Consider the following 15,909-nt stretch of genomic DNA (forward strand, 5'->3'; position numbering starts at 1 on the left):
ACAGCCAGGACCAGCCTGGTGTGAGCAGGGACCAACACCCGGGTGCTAGGGCTGGTAGGTACAGAGGGGAAGGGGAGGAAGCAGCTCCCTGCCCCAGTGGCTCAGACACTGCATGGCACAGGCTGTGCTCTGTACAAGACAGTGCCAGCTCCCTCCTACCCACGTGAATTTTGCCTCTGAGACCAGGCACAGTTTAACTCTCTGCTCCCCTCACTCCAGCAGTGGGTACCTTGTGCTCCCAGGCACGGCTGCTGTGTGACGAGTACGCTGGTGCCCTGCTCCCTGGGCGGATCCCAGCCTCCTGGCCGGAGTGCGGCCACCCTCGAACACAGGGCTTCTGATGCCCAACCCCCCAGCGCCAGCCCCCCCTTGCAGAGGGAGAGAAATGCTCCGATGGGTGGGAGCAGGGACAGGCACCGCCACAGCTAAGATATTAAATGCTTTATTTTCAATATTAAAAACCAGTATTTCATAACTAGACAATGCTAAATTCATATTACCAAAAAGACACGGTGGGGGGGGGACGACATTCTACCGGGGCCACTAGAACCCCACAGGGCTGGGTTAGACTGCAGGGGACCCCATGGCAACTACATTTCTCCCCTCCCCCCACAGATCTAGTACCAAAATAGCCACACACAGTATTGGTTCCGGCGGCAAAGGTCGGGTGTAGAAAAATACTATCAGCAAACAGAACCGGGAGGGGTCCAGAGAGTTTGTGCAGTTCAAATTCTTCCTTTGCCCCAGCCCCGGCTCAGCCAGTTCCTTCAAAGACTCAAAGTATCGGCCACTAACTAACCGAGCCCCCCACCCCACCCCCGACACGCTTCCGATCTCCGGTACCAGGCTCAGATTCGGGGACATGCTCTGCCATGCACCTCCCGATCAAAGAGCCGCAGAGAGAACTGGGGTCGTCCCAGAGCTGGTTTGGCATAAGGGGCCATGTGACAAGGCCGGCCGAGGGGAGATGGGCATTTGCTCGTGCTGGTAAGAGGTGGGGCTGATGACCCATAAAGGCAGGGTGAGGGGGCTGCAGGCAAATGCCCCCATCCCAGCCCTTGTAACTCCTACAACAGCTCAGGTACTGGGGCTTTCAGGGCCCAGCATGCCCTTTGGCACTTTGGAAAGAGGAAAGCAGCCTGGATCAGGCACTGAGGGGGTACGGCATTCACTCGATCCCAGGCCTGCCCTGGCCTCCAGCTCCAGGCCCCCAGCCCTTGCAACGGGGGGAAAAAACAAGGCCTGCCCGGCAGCACTGGGAGCAGGTGCGCACCCTGTGAAGGGGCCTCCCGGAGACGAGGGAGAACACTCCGGGGGCTAAAGCTGTGTGAACAAGAGCTGACCTGGCTACGAGATTCCCCCCCTCCCGCTGGGAAGAACAGAGCGGAGCAGGGGACGTTTCCCAGCCCCAGCGCTGATCAGGCAAGAATGGAGAGTTCAGAGCAGAGGGATGGCAGCCAGAGATCGCTGTGGAAGCCGGGCCAGGCTTGAGCCGTTGAGCTTCCTCCGTCCCAACCCCGAGGGGAGAGGCCCCTCAGGCCCAGGAGTCACCTTCCAATCCAGTTTAGAGACAGGAATCCCCAGCGGCCACCGGGCTTTGCTCTACACGCCAGCTCAGAGCAACTAAGGAAACTGATACTGCTAGAAACGGGACCTACCGCTCGACAGCGGCTCAGGCTACGTTCTTCAGTGCTGCCTTCGGGGCCCCCCCACCTGACTTTTAAGTGTGACCAAGTCAAAACAAATCATCTTCAACATTCACCGAGCGCGCCCCCCACCCCCCCATCCAAAAGCCTCATCCCACCTGTGCAAAGAGCTCAAGCGGCGCTGAAGGAAAAACAGGATCCTAAGGAAATGGATTAAAATAACCCCGCTGAGACTGACCAGTCTGCCAGCAACAAGCCTTTTGATCAACAGGCACCTGCATTTCCGCTGCCTGGGAATGAACTTCCCTGACCAGCAGCCACCTGTCAGCCCAGTGGCCGGGGAAGTTTCAAATGCCACATGGGGTTAAAAGTGTAACTCGGGCCAGGGTTCCCCCCCAGGGGCCGTCGGGTGGCCCACGTTAAAAGCAGGCTGCGCGGAAAGCCAGTTCAGAGGTTGCTTTGCCCTGAAGCAGCAAGAGTCTGATTGCAAAGCCTGGCTGAAACGCAAGGAAGGGAACCTCCTCCAGCAGAACTCGGGCCCCGTCTCACACCTGGCTGAGGCTGCGAGCAGCCTGGAAAGTCACAACTGCACGTAAACGGTCTTGGTGCAGGCAGGCAAACATCTGGGGCCGTTTTCATACAGAGGCGTTGGAAACCAAGTGTGTAATCGCCACGGACCGGTTTCCAGAGGAGCCGGGCACTTGCAACAACCGGTGAGACCAAGAGGCAGCTGCTCAGCACCTTGGAGCGGGCGGGGAAAGAAGAGAAGAGTCTACAGCCCCTTGTTTTGGCATCTAACTCTTAGGCACGCCTGTTTGAAGGCACTGGCCTTGGGTCACCCACGCCTGGATCAGCATGGCAGGGTCCCATCTTGGGCAAGCCGTGCCTGGTGCTGACTGACTCTGCCCTGGTCTCCTTCATCCAAAGGTGTTCCAAGAGGTGAGGGGGGGGGGGAACCCAGCTGGAGCCAGCTGTGAAGATGGAAGATGAAGGCCCCTAGAGGCAACCAGCCCCCAAACTAAAGGCTGCTAAACCAGAGCAGGAACTTGGCTCTCCTGCCCCTCAGGAGGAGGGAAAGGTGCTAAGAAAGGAGCTGGACCCTAGCGCGGCTATTTCACCTCCAGTGCCAGTGAGACGCTCTGGAGTTGTGCTATTGGTCGCAGCGATCACCCGTCCGCTACACGACGGAGCGGCTGGCACCAGCCCTCCACCCCCACCAGCTTCCCCTGTCCTCCTGGCACTTTACAGCGAGAGCCAATGGGTCCCCAGAGGGTGAACTCTGCTCCTTGAGACAAGTGGAGATCATTCCCCATGGGCCTTGCAGAGGGGTGGGGAAGGGGGCCGGGGGGGAATGCCGTCAACATCACTGAGAAATCAATCCGGTATTGAGCGAGAGGGACCCCTAGTGGCAGACGGGTGTTAAGGCGAGTCCAGCCAGCCCTCCCGGACTTACCATCTGCGGCAGGCAGGCAGTTCCGCGGAAAGTAGAAGTATTCAAAGAGCTGCTCGAGTGAGGAGTAAACATGTAAACACCACCCCCCAGGCAAAGCAATGTCCCTATCCCCCCCGTCCCAGATCAGAATCCTTCTGGGAGCTCAGCAGAGGGGGGGAGAAAAACCCAAACCAGAGACTAACTGTATAAAACCCTCCCCCCAGGCGTCCGTGTGATGCTGCGCCCCGGCAATGGGGTCCCGGGAGATGGATGCAGTCCCTTCCGGTCTAGGCCAGGCGGAAGCAGTGATTCCACCCCGCTGCCCCGGGTCCGGATTTTGCTTTGCGGGGGGCAGAGCTGTAGTGTTGCAGTGCACTGGGCCCGCTGGCGGAAGGCGGCTCGGCGGAGAGAGAGAACCTTCGAACCGGGGCAGAGCGGGGGGGGCGGCGGCGTCACGCTCCAGCTTCCCGGCCGGATGTTAAAGAGAAGAGGCGAGTCTAAGTTACGCGGAGGGTCTCTGGGGAGAAGCGGAGCCGACAGCCTGGCTCAGTCAAGTCTTGTGTCCAGGGAATCCAGGCGCGGAGACAGGCCGGCACGGTCCCTGCAGAGAGCACAGGCAAATCCATCAGTACAGCATCCCTAGCAGGATTCACCAGGGCAGTCCTGTCAATTACATTATAACCCAGGGGGGGCATCCTCCTATCCCCTGCCCACCCCCCGAGCTGCACCTGGGCTAGTAGACAGCTTTCAAGCAGTCACACCCCCCCCTCCGTTTATGATTGGGGGCGGGGGGATCCGAGAGTGTGTTGTACTATGGGGTGGCAGGGTGGAAAGATAGAAACTGCCTAGCCTGGAGCAGAGTTTAAAATCAGGCAGCGTCAAGAGGCTTTTCAAACCGCAAAACAATTGCACGAAAACCAGGCTCCTCCGAATGAAAAAAAAAAAAAAAAACAAAAGTTTCCCCAGCTCTACTCATGAAGCCACTAATGCAGGACGCTGCCCTCTGCTGGCTACAATCAGAATGGGGTCATAAGCCCTGTACTGCTGGCAGCTAATGGAGATTCTTTCGCCCCATGGCAGCAGCTCTGCTCTCAGTTTGGTTAGGTAGCAAGCAGCAGAGAGTCGTGTAACCCACCCAGCTTAGCACTTTGCCCCTCTCTAATAGTGGCTGGGCCACGGAGGCGATGAGCCTCCTCTAGGCATGGCTGATAGAGCTGGGGATTTTTAAACTCAGGCTTTAAGATTCACGGTTCAATCCCCACTGCAGACAACCCACCCCTGGGCACAGGAACAGAAAAAGGACCGTGCTGTCCCCAGGCCTACACTAGTGCAGTACAAGACTCTCCAGCTGAGCCCCGCCTTGCAGAGGTGCACAGAACCCCCCCAGAGTGCACCATCCCCCTCCCTGCAGGACCACGTGCTGCCAGTTATTAAACCTAGAAGATCCCCCGGGGGCCAGCCATTAAATTAACACGCTGCCCGGCTGCCTTTATTAAACGAGGAAATGATGCAAGACAACTGCAGCAGCTTCCGGAACGACATTAAGGCCTTAAGTGGAGCATTTCAAACCATTTCACAGCCGGGGAAACAGGGCCGAAGCTCGGCCAGGAACAGGACCCAGGAATCCGGATTCCAAGCCCCATGCTCAATCCACTAGCCTGCAGCAGCCTGGAGGGTTTAAACACGCAGGAGGGCTTCAGCCAGGGAACCTCACACCAGGGCGACATCAGCCAGCACACACAGATCCACACGGGATCTGGCTGGGTGGTGCCGGAGTGGCAGCTGGCCAGGGCCCCAGAATGCAGGGCATCTGCAGGTACCTGTCTGTGGGAGGCACTCCCCCCCCCAGAGGAGCCATTCCCCACTCTTGCGGGTGTTCGCAGAAGGCCACGGTCCTGACTGCTGTTTAGATCCAGGCTGGCTTAGGGGACAGCTGGAGAAAGTGACCCCAGATGCGGCGAGAGGCATTGAGGGGGTGTGTGTGTGTGTGAGAGAGAGACACGCCTGTGGCGGGCAGGGAAGGGAGGGCCAGCGAACAAGGAGGGGCGAGGGGTTGACTTGCGGGTGCACAGAGCTGATCGGGCGTTTCCTAACGTTCCCCATGGGACTGGAGTTCTGCCTCTCGACCCGCTCTGTCGCTGCAGCCATTTATCCAGGTCAGTCCTGCTGACCTGGGCCCCTACAGCTCCCTTAGCCGAGGTAGCTGGAGCCTCCGAGTTCCTTGCCACCGCCTTACTGCTCCCTCCAGCAGTTTGGGGCCTGCAGGGTTTTAAGGGCAGCCTCCAGCCCATCCAGAGCCCAGTGCAACCCAGCTCCATCATTCAGCTGCTGGGATCTGGCACAGCCTCGCTCTGCATGGGGGGAAGGAGTCTCCCAGCCACCACCGCCTGGCACAGGTTGGCAGACAGCTCTCCCGCTGGCAGGCCAGGCTGGGCACACAACAGAGCCATTCACCGCGCTCGCAGGGCACCAGGCTGGGGACACCGTCTCCACTCCCGTGTCAGTCGTCTGGGTAGGAGCTTCCCTCACTGCAGCGCAGACGCTGGGACCGTGCTTCCTACAGCAGGTTCCTGCGCTGGGCAGCGCCATGTGCCCAGCTAACGGGGCCCCGCACCCCGAGGCAGCACACAGCAGGCAGATCCAGCATGGCTGACTCCCAGGGGCGTCCGCACAGCCTCACCCAAAGGCAGCCAGGTGCCACAGCGAGCAGAACAAGCCAGGCACTGAGCTCCAGCGGCCCGGTGAACAGGCACCACCAGCAGAGCGGCGGCAGGGCGCGGGACAGCGTGGCACCAGGGACCACTGCACCAAGCTCTGCCTCACCCGCAGGGCAAGAAACCCCTGCCTCCCCGCACACCTCATTTAATCAGGATCCCCGGAGAGCGGGCCTCCTCCTCGCTCACATTCCTCAGGTTCCTCTCCGCTTCCTCCGAGGAGCTGGAAGACAGACACGCCGACACTGAGACGGCAGCCGGGAACTGGGCCAGAGACGCCCTCACACAGCTAAGAGCTCCTGGGCTCCGGACACCCCCCAGCCTCCCGGGGGTTAAGGGCAAGCCAAGACCATTGGCAGGGGATGCTGGTCCAATCACCCACCTGCGTGTGCCCCACCAGAACAGGACAACGCAGGCCCGCGTCCGAGGCCAGACGCGGGACGCGCCAAGCGGCTTCCCCACTCATGGAGACACCTGGGCCTGGGGACGGAAGCCAGCTCCTAGGGAAGGTGCCCGCCCCACAGAACCATCCCCGCCCCCAGTCGCTCCTGTGGACGCCCGCTGGAGAGGCCGACTGGGCAGGATCGCTGACCTGCCCGCAGAGACGAGCTCTCCGGGGCTTGGCTGCGCACTGAAGCCTCATCTTAAGGAGCGAGGCACGGCCTGAAGACAGCGAACCAGCTCAGGAGCGGGCCCACAGCCGGGGCTGATTCCAGGCCGTGCTACACACAGAGCGACCCCGGCTGGGGCAGGAGGCTGTCCAGCACGGCACAAGCCCAGCCCCATGGGGGGGATGTGCACAGACGTGCAGGGAGCCCCTGGACCGGCCTTATCTCACAGGCTCTCCGTGCGCCCGGCCAAGGGGCTCCCAGCAGAGAGGCTGCATTGTCCGTACAGCTGAGGTCTGACCGGGGTGCGGGACCCTTCTAGCTAGAGACGGGCCCTAAGGGAAGAGACCAGGGTGAAAATCCTCTGCCACCCTCAAGGCGCAGTATGGCTAGTGGGGTTTCACCACCTCTCCCCTCTAACACTGCAGAGAGCTCTGGCCTCAGGGTGGGCAGCTCTGTGCATGCACAGCGCCCCCCGGAGGAGCGCAGGTGACACCTCACCGGATTCCAGTCACAAGCAGTTTGCAGTAATCAAGTGCGCGCGTCGATCCCTAGGCACGGCCGGGCGAGGCTGCGTGCGGGGAGGGTGAACAAAGCCCCTGGAGCCTGGGAGATGGGGAACTCCTCGGTCTTGTAAACATCCCCCAGGCCACATGCTGACTATGCCCAGGGAGCAACGGCGCAGCTGATGCTGCCAGGCCCCAGAGCGGAGCTCCCCAGCCGAGAACGCTCAGGCTCGTTGCACCAGTGACTCCCCAGAGCCCGAACTTACGCCAGGAAATCTTTCACTTCCTCCACGGTGATGTCCCCGGTGGTGTCCAGGGGGCTCTCCGGGCTGCTCGGCGAGTCGGTGGGCGCTGGGGAGAAGGCAGCCTGGGGTTCCTCAGGCGTCCCTGGAGAAGAACACAGGCAGCACCGGGCTTGGTTCCAGGACACCCCTCAGGGTGCTAGTCCTGCTAGAGGGCAGGCCGGGCGCCAGCAAAGGAAGGAGCTGACGGCTCCCCCGGACAACACCCCCTGCCCTCGAAGACAGCACATCCAGAGCTGTGCCAATGACGCCTGTGCCTCTTCCTATGCCAGGAGCGTCCTGACTGCCGCACCCATGGGACGAGCCTTCCCGCGGGACCCAAACTGTCCCAGCAGCTGTTCGGGCCAGGGGCAGAGAGGTCCCCGGTCCACAAGACGGGGTGTGCTTTGGGAACCGCCTGGGGCGCTGGGGGGGCCACGCAGGACAGTCACTCTGCCAGGCTGCACTCCAGCCTCCTGGCTCTCAGCAGGGTGCCCAGGTGCCAGCCTGTCGGAGGGGCCCGCTTTGGCATAGGGCCGTTTGGCTGGAGATGCTGCGTGCACCGGAGAGGGAGAGAGATTCGCCACCCAGCAGCACTTCATCCCACCACAGGCCCGCGACAGACCCCCGTCCCCTTAGGCAGCACACGTCAAGGATTGCCAGTGCAGCTAGAGTCTACTGTCTTCCCATGGGCTTTGCCGAGGGAGGAGACCAGCAGCCTCGCAGCGACAAGCACAAGGACCCTCCTCTGCCATGATCCCCACAGATCTTAGCCGAGTCCCAGCCCCCCGTGCCTCGGTTTCCCATCTGTATCACTGGGCAGCTGTGAAGCCCAGCTCTGTCAGCACCCGCAGCACACCGAGCCCCTCGGCGGAAGGGCAGAGCGGTTCAGAGAGTCAGAGCCGTTTCCTTACGGGTGCTGTCGCCGGGGGAGCCGTTCGCCTCCGAGCCCTGCAGCACGTGAGTCCCGTTGGCCTGGGTCAGTTTCGGTGTCCCGGTGAAATTGGGGCTGACGAGCAAGAAGAGAGAGTTATTTCCGTCCCCGCCAGCTCCCAGCCTGCGCAGAGGGAAGGGCAGCGAAGGGGGGATAGGGGGCACTTTGCTGCAGGGGACCGAACTGCAGGTCACCCCCAGCTTCCGCATCACCGCACTGGACAGAGGGCAGGACCTTTGGGATCTAGGGGCAGTTACCCGGCCCCATCAGGGCAGAGGGACTCAGGGGCCATGACACAGGGCAGCAGCCAGTTTGCTTCGGCCCAACAGCGTTGGGAGGCTGCTCACGCCCTACAGCCCCAGCATTCCCCACCAGGGACACAGTTCCTGCAGCCCGGACGGCCAGCCTACCTGTGACAGGCGGTACCGCGAAGCCGGACGAGCTCCAGCGAGCACAGCGGCTCTGTGATGTTCCGGGCGCTCAGGGAGAATCGCTCGAACTCGGAAGGCGAGATCAGGTAGAAGCCTGGGGAGAGGAGGGCCAGAGAGACTCAACAGCGGGCACCCACTCGGCCAGATTAACCAGGGCGGCTTACGCTCCCCTGGCGTCTCAATGCACCAGCAGGATCTCAGTGCACCAGCTCCCCCAAGAACTGCTCCCCAAAGCTGCCCCCTTGGTGGCCCAGCTCAGCAGGGAGGAGATCAAGGCCCCACTGCACAGATGGAGAGTCCCGGCCAGACAAGAGATGAGAGGGCAGGTCCTAGGTCCCAGCCCAGCGCTCTACCCACTGTGCAGCACTGTCTGCCACACCGTGGTAGCCTGGAGCCAAGCGAATGGCGCCGAAGGAGCCCAAGCCAGGAATCCATGTCCCGGCCCCCGCCAGTCCCACCGGCGCAGTGCCCTCACCTTGCCCATGCTTGGTGAAGACGCAGGAGGCGATGCCGCTGATGTCCTCCTTGCGGATGCAGTCGTAGTGCACCTGCGGCCGCAGGCCGGGCACCGTGAAGATGTGGATGTCCCCCAGGTTGGTCAGGCACGCCAGGCAATTCTCCGTGTAGTCCTCGCACGCCAGGCTGGTGAAGCTCACCAGCGCCACCTTCCGCACCCGGCAGCCCTCGTGGGCCGTCAGCTTGAACTTGGTCTTGGCACTGACTTTTGGCAGCGTGAACACCTGGGTCAAGGCAGGGAGCAAGCCGGCTGGAGAGCGGAGACCTGGTCCTGCCTCCCCACTCCACTGCTATGGGACAAGGGACCCATGTTGTCCATGGCTACAAGCTCCATAGAGGCTCCATCCGCAGGCCGGCTGAGTCTTACGGGCAAGGATCAAGGCCTTCTGGTGTAGCAGGGCTCTAGCCAGCAGCCATGGCAGACTCATGCAGCCATGTCCACACCCTTCACTAGCCCACAGCCACCAGCCTAGAAAGCCCACGGCTGGCTTAAAGGGATCGTTCTCCCAGGGTGGGAGCCGCTGCCCTGCTGGGTTAGGGAGCGTGTTCCCGAGAGCCAGGCCCAGCTCCAAGGGAGATGTGGTCTGTGGAAAGGCACAGGCCCTGGACACCCACTTTTTGAGAGCGGAAATGCCCTGCACCCAAGCCGGGGCATTTCATCTCTAAAGAAATCACAGCAGAGACCCTGGGTCCTGCCACAACGTGGTTCCACCCAAGCCAGAATTTGCCGTGTCCGCCCCCCTGCCAGACACCCCCATCCCTCGGGAATGGGAACGTCCCCGCCGGCATGAGGCAGCGTCTCCCGCTACCTACGCCACCTGGGTCAGGGTAACGGCGGCCAAAGGCAGCAACTCGGCAGCGTGAGACACAGCCATCGGCCCCTCCCCTCTCTTACCTTGAACTGCTCCTCCGAGGCGATGAGCACAGAATGGCTGCCCTGCATGTCAGGGGCTTTGGCCAGGTCCCGGGACACCTCGTAGGGCTCCGGGAGAGGGTTCCCTCGCCCGTCCAGGACCGCGATCGACACCACCGGCGCCCTGTGCATCAGCTGGATCTCCTTGCCCAGTACGGCTTCCACCGAGCGCTCCGAGAACTTCTCCTGGGACGGGACCTCCAGGGCGTAGGCGAACACGGAGCCCGAGTTGGTCCCAGCCCACATGGTGGGCCCGTGGTGGGCGGCTGAGGAGCCGGGGGAAAGCAGCAGCATTAGCAGGGCTGCGCAGAGGTTCTGGGGGGGCCCGGCCCCCCCCAAAAGACAGACCACTGAGGGGTGGCCCCAGGGCGAGGAAGTATTGGAGTCACCCCACAGCAGCGTTTTCTATCCCACGGGGCTGGGCCCAGATCCCCATTCTGGACATTGCAATCAGGCATATGGGGTCACAGCGCCACTCGGGTTTGTGCCGGGCCACTCTGTTTGGAGGCCCTCGCAAATGGGGGCCTCTGGGGCCAACTGCCTCCCCCCAGGCAGCCCTGAGTATTAGCACAGCATCAACCCACACAGAGCCCCAGAGGCAACCCAAGTAAATCGGCACTTTCTGAGCTTGGGGTCTTTAGCACTGGCTAGTCTACTGCCCAAAGGAAGAACTGCATAAGGCAGTGCTAGCCTGGGGAACTCCCTGCCACATGGTTTTACTGAAGTAAGCAGGGTTTAAAGATTAGACCTTTCTATGGAGTAGAAACTCTCGGCAGCGCTACTAGACAGCATAGCTAGAAACTATATTAATCCTCATGCCTCAGGGCACCAGGTGAGCACCAGACGAGGTCAGGAAGAAACTGCCCCTGCTTCTCAGTACAGGGCTGTACCAGCTGGGGATCAGGGGTTAACAACGCCTGCCTCTTGGGCAGCTTGTATTCAGGGCAGGTGCAGACATGGGGTCCGGCCAGGGGCGCTGTAGGTCCAGCCCAGCACGGGATCCCCTCCCTGCCTGCACAGTCGTATTCCCTCTCAGAGCTGCGGCCAGGCCTTACCGTCTCGGAGGAAGGTATCGGCGAAGTACAGGCAGCGCACCACCCCCGAGAGCGAGTCGTCGGCTGACCGGGGCTCGATCCGCCGCTGCACGGGGGTCATCTCCACATCAGTGGGGCCGGCCTGCTCGGCCAGCTGGGCATTGGCTTCCTGCACCTGGGGGACGAGACACCAGTCCTGTGAACAGCCTGGATTCCAGGGGTCAACTTCTTCCCTCCCTCAGCTAGGGAGCAGCCCCCCAGGACAGCCCCTCCTGGGGTCCCTGAGAGAGAGCAGGGACCCTTCAGGTGTTGGGAGTTAGAGCTCAGCTATGAGGGAGGGCACTAGTCAGAAATATGGGAGGTTCAATTCTCTCCTCTGCCAGACTTCCTGTGGGAACTTGGGCAGGTCACTTAGCCGTTCCCGGCCTCAGTTTCCCTTTGCCCAGAAGACGTGTGTCAAAGAAAAGCAGGAGCAGGGATTCTGCTTGGTTTAGACATCAGAAACTCAGGCCCCACCGGCCCTGGGGGACTCTACTGAGTGGAGGCGGCTCGGAAGCAGCTGCAAGGGACGGGGAAGGGGCAATTTTGTTTTTAAACGGTCTGACGAACCCCCTGCTCCGGTCACATCTCACTCCAGTGCGTCGAACGCACGCGGGACAAAGGATGTCCGTGTTAAAGAGCCAACACGCCGCCCAGGCAGTCCAGGTGCGAGAGGTCACAACCCCCCACCCCAGGGGGCAGGCTCAGGATGAGACGGTCCCCCAGCGTGCCCCGCCCCGCGGTTACCTTGCTGGAGGAGCTGTTGGCACCAACTCTCTTCTTGCCGGAGACTCGGCTTTTGCGGATCCTGCGGAAGGACTGGCGCAGGGACTTCTTCAGCGACTTCACTCGGGAGAGGGGCCCCTCCATGGCCAGGGAGTCGTTGGGGTGGAGCGTGCACCTGGGGCGGCACAAACAGCTGCTCAGCGCCAGCCTGGGGGGCAGGAGCGGGGACCCTCCAGGATTTGCCGTGTTCACAGAGGGGAGACTCGTCCCCAGCCTTCTCCCCAACCGTGCCTATGCCTAGCTCCGCCCTGGCGGCCCGGCAGGGCCGCCCAGGTGGCCCCCCCCCCCCCATGTCACTTGGAACAGGCGGTTATCAGGTAACCCACAAACACAGGGGACTGGGACTAGACCCCTCCCACCTCAGCAAGGCCCCTCTGCGGGCTGCAGCCACCAGAGGGCGCCTCTCAGCCACCCCATGACAGTAGGATCAGGCGTCCCAGGGGAGCCCCTTTCATCCCAAAGCACTCCATGACGTGGCTGAGCGCCAAGCAGCCTGGGTTCAGCTAGGACACTGTGTCTAGAACATGCTCCGCAACCGTTCGAGCAGCCAAGCCAGTCAGGACGCCCAGGTCGGCATCTGCTGCCCTCCAATCAAGGAACTGCTCCATCGAGGGACCCTCTTCCTGGCCACGCTCCCACAACACGTCCCACTGCCCCATGCGGCACTCTGCCCCCTGGCTGCAGCAGGAGAAGGAACGGCCCTCCCAGTGCCGTCTGGAGAGGTTCCCGACGCAAGGATGGAGCAGCTGCTGCCGGGTAGGGGAGATGGACAGCTCTTCCCTGGGCAGGGACAACGGGGGGCATGGGCCCTTCTGCAGAGTCACCCATTCCCCCCCCTAAGCAAGCCCAGGCAGCCACACCTGCTCTGTGTGAGGCCGGAGATCGGCAGCAGAAGGGGGGTGAAACCCCCGGGGCGTCTGCTGGTCTGTTCCAAGCCTCCTCAGCACAGTAACGGGGTTGGGAGATTCCTCGGCCACAGCCTCGAGTCAGGATACCTGGGCTCCCTATTGGCAAGCAGGGACACTGCTCGCCTACCCAACCCCCCTTCATTCCGCAGCAGCTGTAAGGAGCCCGGAATGGCTCCGAAGGCAGGAGATCGGTACGTGCCGAGCACTGGGCTACTGCTGGGGACCACCGGCGGCACATGGACAAGCCAGCAGGAGGCCGCAGCATTGCACGGGACCGTCTGCTGGCAAGCTACAGCACCTGCTTCTCCGAGCCGAGCCCCCCTAGGACTTAGCTGCACATGGGAAAGGGATCAGCCACACAACATTTAAACCTCCCTCCGTCCCACTCATGGGTCACCGGGCCCCCCGCCAGCTCATTATCTCAGCTTCTCCCAGCACAGCACCGGGCTGTGGCCACGACCCACAGAATCCTTGGCACTGCTCCTTCCAGCAGGGGGTAGAGGGCTGCTGTGGGGCAGGACAGTGCCCCTTCCCGAGCACAGGGGCGAGAGGAGCCGAACTCCCTAGAGCCCGGCCCTGCCCGTCTGCCAGGGGAAGGATCAATAGCAACAGGGTTTGTTGTGCTCGTTCACCGCTCAGCTCCGCATCCCAGTGCCAGCGCCGAGCTCCGTGGCTGGAGCCGGTCCCCAGGGAGGAGGGAGGGCAGTTACCTGGCCAGCACCGCGTTGCGTCGGTAATAGTCGAAGAGCCCGAAGCCGTGGCTGGTGCCGAAGGCCACCAGGTTCCACTCGGAGTGCAGCGTGACGGCGGTGACGGCGGCCGGCGGCATGCACTGCACCAGCACGCTGGGCTGGAAGCCTGGGCTGAAGGTGATGGAGCCATTCTTGGGGGTGAGCCGGTCGTGCCCCTTCCAGGTGAAGCCCTCCCGGTCCTGCAGCAGGTCCACCATGGCCACACTGATCATGTGATTCGACTTCTCGTCACTCAGCTCCATGACGAGCACCTGGCGAGAGGCAGACGGGGCACTGAGGGCCAGTTCCACCGAGGCATCTCCACACTACTGGTGCATGCAGCTCGGGGGAGAGCTCCTGGACTCCAGCTGGGAGCCTGGTGCCCATGACGGCAAGGCACCCCCAGCACTGGGACTGGTAGATAAGTGCAGGCTCCAGGCGCTAACAAAGCACCCCTCAGCCGCAGCGCCCGCCGTTATCCCAGGGCCGACGCCCGCCCCGGCGCCAATGCTCAGTGCCCCCGCCCTCCCTACCCAGTCCTGCCAAAGCCAGATGGGGGTTGCAATGAGGGCAGAGGTTCAAGCCATGGAGTCTCATGTGACAGCTGGGCCGGGGGAACCTCTCCTCTAGGAAGCCACTGGTACATTCCTGCCGCCATCAGCGCTGGCTGGCCAGTGGGGCAGCGCGACGGCCCAGGGGCAGCTGGTCACGAACAAGGGGGTTTATCCCTGCTCGGACTGACGCCTTGCAGCTGGATGGCTCCCCAGAAGCAGGAGACAGAGCAGACGTTCCACAGCTGATTGGAAACGTACGAAGCTTCCCCAGCCAAGTCAAACCCACCCCCAGCAAGGCTGCCAAGCCCTGGGGTAGATCCCACCAGCCAGGGGCTGCTGCCCTTCATCCTACAGGCCAGGTCACTGGGACGGCTGGGAAACACGCGCTGGCATCAGCTCTCCAGCCCCTTTTAAGAGGCAGAGCGAGAGCATGGTCTGAGAATCCCACCCTCCCGACCAAATACTTGGGCTCTGCCCCTGGCCCCCACACTCCCTTCCCCCTCCCCAACTTTGCCTGTAAGGAAAACCCGGCAACAGAACAGGGCTGGCTGGCTGTTCCCTTGGAGCGTCACCCCCCCCGCCCCACAGTCACCCTACCTGCCCGGCAGTCCCAGCCACCACGATCCGGGCCGTGTATTTACACAGCGCAATCTTCTGGATGCCCAGCCGGGGGTCGTCGCTGTACGGATCAAAGCAGCCAACCTGGACGATGGAGACAGGGGGTCAGGGGCGCGAGAGGGCAGGACACAGCTTGCGTTCGGGGCTCCGGCAAGCCATTGCACACACCGACTCCCCCCAGTGTGGGAACCCCCCTCTGCCCCCTCCCTTTAATGGTCTCAGATCCTACCTTAACCCCCTGCCAGGACTGGCCCTCGCCAGGGGCTCCTGATCTGTGACACTGGGCTGCATTGTTAGACAGCTCCCTTCTATTTGCATTAGAGACGGGCCTGGACAGACACCCCAGGACTGATGCTCCCCACACAGCCTGCCCTGGCCCTGCTCAGAAGGAGAGAGCAGTTTATGGCCTACGGCCTGGCCTCTCTCCAGAGGCAGCCAAAGGGTCCCCTGGGGTGGGTGATGTGCAGAGCTAGTCTGGCTCTCTGGGCGCCCCCATCAGCTGGCAGCATTTTGTCACCCACTACAGCCCCGGGCTGGCAGCGAGCCACCCTGCACGGGGGAGCTTATCCGATCCATGGGCATCCCGGGAATCCTCAGGCACAGGGACACGCCTGGAGAGGCCCAATGGCTCCTGTGGAGGCCCCACAGGGAGTTGCCAGGATGAGGACGGGCCAAGGGCGGTACCTTGCGGAAGGGAGGCCACTCCTCCTCGCTGGCCGGGTTGAGGCAGTCGCTGTGCTCGCAGTCCGTCTGGAAGATGTTGGCCGTGCCCAGTTTGTACAGCGGCCGCAGCGACACCCCCGAGGCGTCCCAGAAGCGGACCGTGCCGTCCTCGTGCCTGGGGAAGGGAGAGGGAGAGACGTGCCGCTCGGTGAGGAGAAGCTGTGTCTGTCCCTTGCCCGGGGCCCTGACTCCCCACGTACGGCCAGCTAAGCTGCTCCATCCAGGCCAGCCCGTAGCCTGCCCACTTCTGCAAGGGAGAGGCAGAAGAGGGGAACAGACTCTCCATTGCCTCTGGTAGCGTGGAACTAGTTTTGACTCCTGTCCAGTGGCTCTGCCGCTCCAGTGCCATTGCATGCCACCTCCCCACCCCGCAGCCATCAGGGCTGATCTCCGCGTGCTCGGATTGCGGGCCCTGCCACCTCCCCACCCCGCAGCCATCAGGGCCGATCTCCGCGTGCTCGGATTGCGGTCCCTCCTCCCTCCCCCAGCACGGAAGCTTAGGGAGCCGGCGGGAATGAGCTCAGGGGACCAGCAT

The 15,909-nt window shown here is 62.4% G+C and overlaps 1 protein-coding gene across 2 annotated transcripts in view; it reads right to left on the reverse strand.

The window, feature by feature from the left end:
- Window positions 1–941: 941 nt before the first annotated feature.
- Window positions 942–15,909, reverse strand: part of LLGL1 (LLGL scribble cell polarity complex component 1) — a 64,766-nt gene continuing 49,798 nt past the window's right edge. For both annotated transcript variants that reach the window (XM_024215045.3, XM_026650577.2), the window contains exons 12-23: window positions 15,336–15,489; window positions 14,631–14,735; window positions 13,459–13,751; window positions 11,802–11,955; window positions 11,037–11,190; window positions 9,964–10,247; window positions 9,028–9,292; window positions 8,532–8,646; window positions 8,102–8,196; window positions 7,173–7,293; window positions 5,936–6,015; window positions 942–3,679 (exon numbers count right to left, since the gene is read on the reverse strand). In XM_024215045.3, the coding sequence (XP_024070813.1) occupies window positions 5,937–6,015; window positions 7,173–7,293; window positions 8,102–8,196; window positions 8,532–8,646; window positions 9,028–9,292; window positions 9,964–10,247; window positions 11,037–11,190; window positions 11,802–11,955; window positions 13,459–13,751; window positions 14,631–14,735; window positions 15,336–15,489 (1,819 nt within the window). In that variant the 3' untranslated portion in view covers window positions 942–3,679; window position 5,936. The remainder of the gene's footprint in view (window positions 3,680–5,935; window positions 6,016–7,172; window positions 7,294–8,101; window positions 8,197–8,531; window positions 8,647–9,027; window positions 9,293–9,963; window positions 10,248–11,036; window positions 11,191–11,801; window positions 11,956–13,458; window positions 13,752–14,630; window positions 14,736–15,335; window positions 15,490–15,909) is intronic.

This window comes from Terrapene carolina, unplaced genomic scaffold (genome assembly GCF_002925995.2).
Source record: "Terrapene carolina triunguis isolate 2854851 unplaced genomic scaffold, T_m_triunguis-2.0 Scaffold93, whole genome shotgun sequence".
Taxonomy (NCBI): domain Eukaryota; kingdom Metazoa; phylum Chordata; order Testudines; family Emydidae; genus Terrapene; species Terrapene triunguis.